This window comes from Grammomys surdaster, unplaced genomic scaffold (genome assembly GCF_004785775.1).
Source record: "Grammomys surdaster isolate TR1022 unplaced genomic scaffold, NIH_TR_1.0 278, whole genome shotgun sequence".
Taxonomy (NCBI): Eukaryota; Metazoa; Chordata; class Mammalia; order Rodentia; family Muridae; genus Grammomys; species Grammomys surdaster.
In genome coordinates, this window is record NW_021604719.1 from 7,145,949 (window position 1) to 7,158,235 (window position 12,287).

At 39.8% G+C, this 12,287-nt stretch overlaps 1 protein-coding gene across 1 annotated transcript in view; it reads left to right on the top strand.

The window, feature by feature from the left end:
• The window catches only part of LOC114629152 (ubiquitin-conjugating enzyme E2 variant 2-like), a 59,243-nt gene extending 47,476 nt beyond the window's left edge, over window positions 1–11,767 (top strand). The window contains exons 4-5 of the mRNA XM_028777159.1: window positions 11,279–11,553; window positions 11,594–11,767. Coding sequence (XP_028632992.1) covers window positions 11,279–11,553; window positions 11,594–11,767 — 449 coding nt within the window. The remainder of the gene's footprint in view (window positions 1–11,278; window positions 11,554–11,593) is intronic.
• The last annotated feature ends 520 nt before the right edge of the window (window positions 11,768–12,287 follow it).

Genomic DNA, 12,287 nt, shown 5'->3' on the forward strand with positions numbered 1-12,287 from the left:
TGCAAATAAGTTGTGTTTGGCCCTCAACCACACAAAATACAAAATAGGATTGTTAAGATTCAGTATCCGCAGTCCTTTGCAGGCATTAAAACTATTTAATACTATTCTGAGTAATCCAACCCAAAATAATATCCTATAATTTAATCTAAGAAAGCTGTACAAAGCTAAATACTGAATAAATCCAATATGGATGGAAGTATGGAAAATAGCACTAGAATGTCTCAAAATGAGTTTGTTATCTCTCTTAAAATTTTATACACATTTTGCATATATATTCTAGAATCAACAATATTATTTTCCAAATTTGACCTATAGATAACTCAATGAGTCCTCAGGTACATGTGCAAGAATTTCATTGTAACATTCCTTATAACAAAACATGAAAAATGTGTGTGTGTGTGTGTGTTAGTGTGTGTATGTGTGTGTGTGTGTGTTTGCGTGCGCATGTGCACATGCATGAACCAGAGATGCTGCCTGTGCACAACACACATGCACATGGGGACCACAGGTCAGTCTCAGGAGTTGTCTGCCCTCTCTCTCTCAGGGAGAGTCTCTCCTTATGCTGGAGTTCACCTGTTCACCTAGGCTAGCTAGCAAACAACAGCCACTTGTCTCCATCTCCCCAGCACTGGACTTACAGGTGAACACTCTCATGTGCTGCCTTGTTCCATGGACCAAACCCAAGGCCACATGCTTGTGCAGCAAGCATTTCACTGTGGTAGGATAAGAACCTACTGATGTCTCTACTGAAGTCATCTCCGGCTTAACCTGAAATGGATCCCTGCCCTTTTTTCTCTTTTTTCTTTTTTTTTCTTTTCTTTTTCCTTTTTTTTTAAATTGGATGTTTTCTTTATTTACATTTCAAATATTATCACCTTTCCTGGTCCCTCCACCAAAAAACTCCCTATCCCATCCCCCCTCCCCTGCTTCTATGAGGGTGTTACCCTACCCACCCACTCCCACCTACCCACTTTGCATTACCCTACACTGGGGCATCAACTCTTTGCAGGACCAATGGTCTCTCCTCCCATTGATGCCCAACAAGGCCATCCTCTGCAACATATGCAGCTGGAGCCATGGGTCCCTCCATGTGTACTCCTTGGTTGGTGGTTTAGTCCCTGAGAGCTCTGGGGGGTCTGGTAGGTTGATATTGTTGTTCTTCCTATGGGGTTGCAAAGCCCTTCAGTTCCTTCAGTCTTTTCCCTAACTCCTCAGTTGGGAACCCCGAGCTCATCCAACGGTTAGCTGTGAGGCTCTACCTCTGTATTTGTCAGGCTCTGGCAAAGCCTCTCAGGAGACAGCTCTATCAAGCTCCTGTCAGGAAGCACTTCTTGGCATCCACAATATTATGTGGGTTTGGTGACTGTATATAGGATGGATCCCCAGGTGGGGCAGTCTTTGGATGCCCTTTCCCTCAGTCTCTGCTCCACACTGTCTCTGCATTTGCTCCCATGGGTATTTTATTCCCCTTTCTAAGAAGGAACGAAGCACCTACACTTTTTTCTTCCTTCTTCTTGAGCTTCATGTGGCCTGTGAATTAGGAATGGATACAGAAAATGTGGTACATTTACACAATGGAGTACTACTCAGCTACTAAAAACAATGCATTCATAAAATTCTTAGGCAAATGGGTGGAACTAGAAAATATCATCCTGAGTGTGGTAACCCAATCACAAAAGAACACACATGGCATGCCCTCACTGATAAGTGAATATTAGTCCAAACGTTCAGAATACCCCACCCTCTTTTCTATCCCTGCCATGAAAACTCCCATGGAAAAGTACCCAATCTCATTCTAGAAACTCCAGGTTGCAGTGCCCCGGCTACCTGCATGCTTCGAGCTTCTATTAAACTGCTTGCTTGCTTGCTTGCTTGCTTGCTTGCTTGCTTGCTTGCTTTACCTCCCCCTAAAATTGCCAAGCAGGATGAAGTTTTTCCATGTTCTTTGCATTTAAAAGCTTCCTATAAAATACATTCAAAGCTTTTCTGTGAGAACTGTTTCTCATCCATTTAACAAAGATTCAATTCTGACTTTGGATGTCGCTGTGTGGTCTTTGGGATTTACCCAACAACAATACCAACTGAATCATTTCTATTGCTCAATCCCTGGGAAAAAATGTTCATCCATGAAAATATATAATGTACCTACCCAAATAATGACATTGATTTAGAAATGTGCCCAAAATATAACTTTGAGTGGAAGCATAAATTCTAAAATCGAGTTTGTTAAAAATTCATACAGTAATATAAAATCAATACAGGGAATAGATGTTTTTCTAATTGCATGGCAAATATTTTCTTTCTCATCATTGCCTTCAAAACAAAGCCCCACCCCCGCCACCCCCTGCATACCAGGATAAACCATTAAGTAAGGTCTTTAACTTTCTAGTCATTTCACTTATAAGAACAAATCTAATTTGGTTAATTACAACTAAATTTTAGGCATTGCAAAATCCAATCAAGTCTGATTTAATCCTTTATTTTCATGTGCAATTTAAAAATATCCAGCCTTGTCTAATCTTAAGTAAAGAGTTCGGCTGGGAGATCTTCAGACATATAGAACACTACCAGCTATCATTGCAGCAACCCCCACCCTCATCCCCTCTCTCTTTTCCACTCCCTCCTTCTCTTCCCTCCCCTCTACAATTTTATCCTTCCTCTTGTTTTTCAACGCCACTTTCCTGTTTATGAGTCCTCTATAGTCAGTGAAACAGGAAGGGGAGATTCATGAGAAAGGATCACTGCACCACCTCCATATAGTTGACAGGCCTCTTGATACTTCTCTTGACCCCCAGTGGTCTATCTCAGAGCTTCTCATTCATGTGTCTTTTTTTTTTTAATTGGATGTTTTATTTACATTTCATATGTTGTCCCCTTATCCCATCCCCCACCCACCCAGGAGCCCCCTATCCCTTCACCCCTCCTTCTTCTTCTCTGCAGATGTAACCCCTACCTACCCCCCCACTCCCACCTCCCCACCCTCAAAATTCCCACCCCCTGGGGCATCTAGTCTTCATGAGATCAAGGATCTCTTCTTCCACCTATGCCCAGCAGGGCCCTCCACTCTTACATATACAGCTGAAGCCATGGATCCCTCCCTAAGTGCTCCCAGGCTGGTGGTTTAGACCCTGGGAGCTGTGGTTGGTTGGTATTGTTGCTCTCCTCGTGGGACCACAAACCCTTTCAGCTCCAATGGCCTTCACTCTAACTCCTCCATTGGGAACCCCATCATCAGTTCAATAGCTAGTTGTGAGCATTTGCCTCTGAATATGTCAGACTCTTGAAGACCTCTGAGGAGACATCCATATCAGGCTCTTATCAGCATGCACTTCCTGACTTCCACATCAGCATCTACCTTTGGTGACTGCACATGGGATGGATACTCAGGTGGAATGGTCTTCAGACGGCCCCTCCTTCAGTTTCTGTCCCTCACTTTGTCTCCATATTTGCCCCCTTGAGTATTTTGTTGCTCCTTCCAAGAAGAACCGAATCACCCCAACTTGGTCTTCCTTCTTCACCCACTCATGTGTCTTAATTAAGGTTTTACTGCTCTCAATAGACACCATGACCAAGGCAACTCTTATAAAGACAACTTTTTTTTTCTTTGAAGGTAAAAGTTTTATTTTTGAGGAACTTGTTACTATACATTTCAGAGAGAGCTAGGTAAGAAAGCAAAAATGTTCTCCCTCATCCTAGGAATAAATAAGGGCATAAAATTTCTTCTTAAATCATAACTCTTGGAAGTTTAGCACCAGTATCCAAAATGAACAACAAGGGAAAAAGGGCATTTACTATATAGTTCAGATTTTTTTTTGGTTGGGGCAATCCCCATGTGGTATTAATATTTCTTCTTTTAATTCATATTAACAAAACAGTAAATACCATGAAAAAATATAAAGCACTAGGTTACTGAAACTGGGGAGGATTCTCTCCTGTGCCTGTGCATGTTCCCGGGACACAGCTTGGTGGACACTTGCTGGCTCGTTTGCTTTGCAGTTGTTAGTTTCATAGAGAATAGCAGTAAACATTTGGGGCTGGTTTACAGGTTCAGAGGTTGAGTCCATTATCATCAAGGTGGGAAAATAGCAGCATCATCCAGGCAGGCATGATGTGGGAGAGGAGGAGAGTTCTTTATCTTCATCTGAAAGCCACTAGAAGAAGACTGCCTTTCGGGCAGCTAGGACAAGATTTTTTTTTTATTGGATATTTTATTTATTTACATTTCAGATGTCATCCCCTTTCCCCATCCCTCCCCCCCGAAACCCCCTATCCTATGCCCCCTCCTCCTTCTTGCTTTTTTTCTTTATTAGTATTTTAAGTTAACATACAAAGTACTGGGTTTTATTAGAGCATCCTCATACATATGTCATTAGATTTCTGATTTGTTTCCCTCTGCCCCTTCCCTTTCTTCCTCCAGCTAGTTTCCTCATCTGATTTCCTGTCACATGTATTCCATCACCTTCCCTCCTAATCCTTTTTTTTATTAGTAACTTTCTAAAAAAAATGTTAATCAAAGGCTTTATAGGTTTGGTAATGCTCAATAACAAGATGCCCATACAATCAGAAGTGTCACCCAATACCCAACCTAGATATACCAACTGTCTTTGACTGGCAGAGACACTCGAACATCTGCCTCCATGTCCCTCCTCCATCTCCTAGCTCCTCCTCTCATTCTCCTCCTCTCCTTACTCCTCCTCTTCCCCTCCTTACTCCTCCCACCTTAGCTCCTCCTACATATCACCCTTCTGTTAAGATAAAACTTTTCTCTCAAAATACAATTAAAGGATAACTATACCAATTTGTATCAGTAAGGTACAAGATAGACCTAATACCTAGTCCAACATTTTGTTGACTAACCAGAACCTCTGTCATCTTTCCTAACTAAAAGACTTAATTCTGAACCTGGCTTTTTTCTTGGCTTTAGAATGACTATCCGCTGAAAATCATCCTCTCAAATCTTTTCTCTAAAAGTAAATAGCCAGGATTGGCTATGAGACTATAAGTCTTCAACCCCATCAGAAATCCAGAGTGACTGAATTAACTGAAATTATGGGAAGCACAAAGCATAGCTTCTAAAACTTAGCCAATTTATAGAGACCACTGAACACCTGAACAGTCCCTATACTACAAAACGTTGGAGTATCTGATCTTCAGCCTTCTGTCTCAGGATCATCTGACAGACCTAGTGATGCAGAATTATTAAGGGCTGATTACTCTGTCTCAGCAGATATAATCAGTCCACTATTCCACAAGTGTGTAGGACTAGATTCTTTTTTTAATTTATTTTTTTAAATCAATTCATAATTTTTACTTATTCACACATTTTACTTATTACAATAAGTAAAATTTACTTATTGTGAATTTTAATTATTCACAATAATTCAAATTATGTGTGAAATTTAAAAATTCACACATAATTTTTACTTATTAACCACAAAAAGTCAGGACGTGGGGAAGGGGATGACACTGGAGCATGGGTGTTCAGGGGGAGTACAGATATCTGTCAGAACAGAGTATCGGCTGGGTGAAGGTTCAGGGAACAGGTCACTGTGACTCTGCCTATGATTCACTTATCCTTATCTAAGTTGGTATTATCCACCAAGGCTACCTATTTACAAGGTCTATGACTACTCAGGCTGGTAAATTTCCACAAAAGCTGCCTGTTTACATTAGCTTATAGCCATCTGTTTCAATGTTTTTCCACAGAGACCCAAGACTTGGTGTTAGTATACATGTATGACAGGCCTATTGCTGATTTTAGGCCTATGGCTGATTTCAAGCCTTAAATGTATAAGCAGGGCTGTCCCTGACATCTCCTCCCTTCTATAAGTATAGAAGGGTTGTGGCGATTCTAATCTTGCAAAGGCGGGGATAGAGGCCTGACCTCCAGTAATCTAAAGGGACTTTGTAATGGTTCCGGTCCCCCTGTTGTTGTCCAGTGAGGCATGAGGGCCATACGCATCCCGATGTCTTTTTCCTAGAGAGGGGATACTTTTGACATCAACCCCTATGCAGTCAGGCTTGACCCTCAGGGAACCCAGAGAGATATTTTTAACTTTTATTTATATTCTCTTGTAGTACTTAGCCTCGCAGCCTAACCAAGAATTCAGATTGCCAGTCAGAGGGGGTTCTGGGTGGCCCCTCTCTGCTTGGTCTAGGGGCAGAAGTCTCCTCTTTTAGGTTGGGTGGAGATGGGTTTTGGGAACACCCTGGATAGAGTAACAACCTCATCTTGAGTCTTGTGGTCCTCCATAGCTGACTTATGATAATGTATCTGAATAGGTTTTGCTACCAAATTATTTATCTGTTGTTTCACAAAGTTAGTCAGCCTATTTAAGGCCCAGGGACCAAAAGAAGTAAGGAAAAATAACCCAATTAATGGTCCCAAGATGGAAGGAAGTAGGGTTGACAACCATGGAGAGGTTGAAAACCAATTCTTGTACCAGCTCTCATCTTTCTCTTTCTCTCTCTGACTTTTCTCAGGGCCTTCTCTGACCTCTTTCATGCTCTCTTTAACCATCCTTGTCTTGTCTATATAAAGGCAACATTCTTCTTTAAGGGCTGTACACAGTCAAGAGCTGTTACACAGTCTTTTCTATTGTAAAAGAGTAAATCAAGTCCAATAAATTCCTTTGCAATTTTTGGAGGTCTCTTCAGACAGCGAAACGAGGGATTTCTTCAGATTAGTGATGTCAATCTCTAGCTGTTTGATGTTCTTGTCAATGGCCTGTCGAAGGTCTGAGTAGTATAAGTTCAGAGGCCAGCATTTGGATTAGAACTTCTAAGAGCAGACATCACGGGTGATTCATTTTTTACCTGGAAAGGAAAAAGAAGAGAATTCTCAGGGAGATTTCTCTTCCCTGGATGTCAATTGTTATCTTATTTATGGTTGGACCTGGCTTTGTGGGGGTATCTATTTATTTCATTAATCTTTTTGGCAGCCATTTAGCTGTGCCTTCTGTGGTATCAAACAGGCATATCAATCCTCGGCCCCATAAGAGAACTGGGTCTAGGCCATTCCCTTTAAGTGTAAGAGGGTCCTTCCACATAGCTGTGGCATAGTTTTTATTGGTCTCGGTGATGCCAAAGGCAGTCAGCAGCATATTTGCCATGAGCTTTCAGTTTTAAAGAGATAAAAGTGAACAAGGCATGATGGAGAGTATTTTGGGGGACTCCTTTTTGGGGGGGTAACATTCCCCCTCTTTTGTTTTTAAAGCCCATTTTTCAGAGCTCTTATAAAATCAGGGCAGAAGCGCCAGCAGCCACTCCTTCCACACTCAGAGAGTTATGAATACACTATTTAAAGAAATATAAATCTATATTAATAATCTCTTTTATCAAAGGACTGTTGTTGGAGAATGGGAGAGGAGATAACATTGAAAGGTAAATACGTAGGACAAGATTCATTAAGCCTAATCTCAGTGACCCACCTACTCCAACAAAGCCACACCTACTCCAATAAGGTTACACCTCCTAATAGTGCCACTTCCTGGGCTAAGCTTATACAAACCATCACACTCATGGGATGCTTTTCCACAGATGCAGGTGGTCTTAAGCAGTGTCCCATCCGAAGAACTCAAACCTGACTTTCCCCTGGTATCCTTTTTCACAGCAGGCTTCATAACACAGTGAGAACCCTGATCTTCTGTAGCCTCTCAGCTATGTATACCACACCTTCTTTCAAGACTTTAATTTTTATAAATTATCATACAAAGATGTGGTGACCATTATGACCTCTACTACATGCTTTGTTTTTATCCATCCCTTTCCTCCACTGTGTTCTCCTGACTCACAATATCCTTCTTCTGCTTCTACATCACACACCTTCCACTCTGAAGCTAGTGCCCTGCACTTTCTTCAGGTTGACTTATTCTCTCTCTGCTCCAATTCAAAGACACAAAGGATGGGCTTCAAAGTCTCCTAAAACTCCCGCATAGCTCCAGTCCCTTGTCTTCCACCAATTCCTTATTAGGGAAACATTCCTGGGATCTCGAAATAACTTTCTTGGTGTCTCTTCTACTTACCCTGGGGTAAAATTACATTTGTCATCTGGAGGAAAAGAAAAAAAAAAACACCAAACCACTCTTTCTTCCTAGAAACTTCCTTCAGTCAATTCTCTTAAATATCAAATTTTCTGCTTCTTATATACATAGAATGGCAAAGAGGAACGAAGCTGCCTCTCAGCAAGCCTTTGAGAGTATGTCTGACTTGATGTGTAGCACTTCATGATCTATTATTCTCATGTTTCCAGACTCAGCCAAATCTCTGAATCTTCACAAAGAAAAGACCAAAGCATATCTATAACAAGTTCCAGATGGCCAAGGTCTCGTAACTTTAGGCAGCCAGGAGAAAAGTTTTTACAAATAAAATGTTCCAAAACTATCTCTACTTTGTCTTATAACATCCAATTATCTACTCCTTTAGGTCTCTACCATAACCCCACCCTCTGAGATCAATGCTATGAACATAACTGATCCATCTCAACAGGATCTGCAGACAGTTCTCATTCTACTGGGGACATTTGATGTTAATAAACATTATCATCACTCTTATCCTAGTAGATAAAATTGTTCTCCCACATTTCAGGAAGTTTGCCATAACAGGAAAGATTCGAAATTCCAGTGTAAATGCATGGCTCCCCTTGGACACCATCGCTAACAGCCAACATTTACCACATCCCTTAGCATCAGGAGACCAGGTCATTCATCTGCAGCATCCCACGGCTTTACCTCTGTCAGTGCTACTGCTCTATTTACAAGCTGCAAAATGTTTGAGACCAAATGTCTGTGCCCCAAATCTGCTGCTTTGGGCAGGGTTTTCAGTAAAATCTGAGTGTACTGTTTAGGGCCAGTTTGGGGAATTCTCTATATAAGTTCATACAAGGCTGTTCTTTAACAGTGCAATATCTCATTTCTCCAAGAAATGCTTACTTCTTGCCAGCCCTTGTGCAGTCAGAGGGTGTCTATCCACTCCCCCGGCATGCTATATGCAGTAATGTCTTGTGCTTCTTATCTTTCCAGTAATAGAAGGTGAGCTCTAAAGACAGTACACTTGTATATTTGGTCTCTGACTATTTCTATTGACTTGTAACAATACCTGATACCTACTCCAAGTTTAGTAAGTATTCATTGCATTTATTAAGTAATTAACTATTGGTAGCTTTTTAATAAGTGTGTTACAGTTTTCCTCTTACTCAACTAGCTCCCAAATAATTGAGACTGAACTATTAATTTTATTTAGCAAGCTTTAAGGACACAACTGAACAGTATTACTACATTTTAATTCTCTAAACTAATCTGGCTACCTTCCTGCCAAAATTCCAGTGATCCTTGCATTTTAGTACTGATCTGGCTCTCTGGGTATTTTCTCATGGTCTCTCCTCCTTATGGCTAATCCTACCTCTTCTCTCTCTTCTTCTTCTTCCTTGGCTGGGAGGAAATCTAGCCCTATTCTCTCCCCTGGTCAGTCATTGACTGATCAGCTAACTTTATTGACCAATCATGGAATAATTGAGGGGCAATGTTAATACAACACTGAGACAGTAGATTCTTAGAATAAGGATTACAGTCAGATATGGTGGCACAAAAATCAACATTTGAATAATTCAAGGCTAATCCTTACATAGGGCACAATACCATTATTCCTACAATTAACCTCTGGTCGTAAAATTTCATTCTAAATATTTTGACACTTAGGTTACAATTGCACATCTTAAGTTGATAAAGCCTTCACAGGCTTTACTTGTTAAGTAAAAAGGAAAACAAACATTCCATTCTTCACTAATAATGTGAGTTACTCCTTGAGAAACATTTCTTCATATTCCAAACATAATCAATCCTAGTGGAGTGACCCCAAATAAAAACATTTTTGAAGAAATCTAATAAAAGCCACCTTTTTTGATTCCTAAACCTTCCATTCTTTCAAAAGGAAACGCAAAGCTGTGAGGCTAAGAAAAACGAGACCAAGGTTTTAATCAGTGAGTAGTCAGTTAATGACTAATAATAACTAATTTTAATAGTCATTTAATGCCTCCACCAGTTTTTCCTCTCTCCGTCCCATTGTTAATAACACAGACTTTTATTGGCATTCCCAAGGTAACAGTATCCAGTGTCTGACCTACATGAGTACTCATATCATCTTCTCTGACATGCTCAAAGCCATTGCTTTCCTGACAATCAGGTCTCTAGAACTACCTGAAATGATGATCCTAAATTTCTCTCCCAGGTTTCAAGTGTCAACCAATACCACAGTACTCCAATTTGGGTAAGAGCTGTCAATGAGGGCTTTAATAATCAAAGAGTTGGTCCTGAATCTAATGATCTAATGTTCCAAGCAGGAGCTTTTATAAAGCAGATAGATAGATAGATAGATAGATAGATAGATAGATAGATGATAGATAGATAGATAGATAGATAGATAGATAGATAGATAGATAGATAGATCATTTGGACTCTGACCTGATCTATGGAATAATCTTTTGACACATTCATAATAGAGTAGCTTATTATCAGGTAGTATAAACTGCTTTTGGAAGCTATCTTTCCACATCTCTCTCCTCTACCCCTTCCTCTCTCCTTCCTGGTTGACTTTAAATTAGTACTTTTCCCTACTAGATCTTTAACCATGATGTTTCTGCCGTGCCACAGCTGATCATGTCTGAAAACCTTGAAAATTGAGCCTAAACAAATCTTTCCTCAAAAAAACTGTTCTTAAAAAATATTTGTCACAAAAACTTAAAGTGACTAATATGCCCAGAATTTCTTTCATTTCTTTCTTGATCCTCTGGATTTATACAAAAAGAAGAAAGAAGAAGAGAAGAAGGAAGAGGAATAAAATAACAACAATGACAACAAAAACAATGTCATTCTGTTATTCACATTTGTGTTAACTTTTTCTTTCAGGGTTGCACAATTATCTATTGTAGTTTTTAAATAGACCTCAGACTAAATTATTTCTCCTAGGGGGAAAATGGGAGAACTTCAAGTTTTAGGATGTTTTCTGTACTGGAATGTAGGATATCATCTAGAACTGGGTTTAGCTACTTATGACATAGACCCCAAAACTATTATCTAAAAGCTTAGACTTCAGCTCTAGTGTATCACAAACCTTAGGAGGCCACTTCACATCTCAGGTCGTCCTATCATGCTTTGGCCATATACTCATAAGCAAAGAGGAGAGAGGTTTAAAAGTGTGGAGAGGGGTGGGTCTGGGAGCAGGAGAAGATGGCGGTCTCCACAGTTATTACTGAATCTAGGTTGTAGAAATGGAAGAGGTTGAGTGGATGTTGTAATTGTTATATTTCAAGGAGTTAAAGTTCCTCGTAATTTTCATTTGTTGGAAGAACTTGAAGAAGGACAAAAAGGAGTAGGTGATGGTACGGTTAGCTGGGGCCTTGAAGATGATGAAGGCATGACACTTACAAGGTGGACAGGCATGATTATTGGGCCACCAAGGACAAACTATGAAAACAGAATATATAGCCTGAAAGTAGAATGTGGATCTAAATACCCAGAAGCTCCTTCATCAGTTAGATTTGTAACAAAAATTAATATGAAATTAATTAATTAATGGAATCAATAATTAATTATTTATTAATGGAATCAATAATTCCAGTGGAATGGTCGGTGCACAGAGCATACCAGTATTAGCAAAATGGCAAAATTCCTATAACATTAAAGTTGTACTTCAAGAGCTAAGATGTCTTATGATGTCCAAAGAAAATATGAAGCTTCCACAGCCACCAGAAGGACATACGTACAACAACTAATTTTAGTGTATCTCAAACTTGTCTTAATTCAACAACCCATGTTATTGTCTTGATTAAATATCACCATGCAAAATACCCACCATTAAGTAAAAGAATTGCAGCTGGTAAACATGACCTGGACAGTTGTAAGAGTATATTTAATATATGTACACCTATTATGTTTTCAGGTAACAAGAGAAGTGCGGCACAACTTCTTTTTTGTCCTCTTAAAGCACTGTCGTTTAGACATGAACCTGAAGTACTCAAAGTGGAATTCAGGTTTTCAAGACAGGAGCATGTTAAAAAACTGTCAGATGGCCATGGAAACCTTTGTTTTTCTGAAAACTAAAGTCTCAAGATGGAAGAACAGAAATGGCATGTTTTGTCCATCATATTTAGAGCTGCAATTGGAATTGTTTAAAGTAGCAGATAGAATGACTAGTCACCAATTGTGTTAATTCTTGAAGCAGTGTGGGTACTGACTACTACTAGTATCTAAAATAGGTTCAGGATTGTTTTGATACCTGTATTTATAATAAAA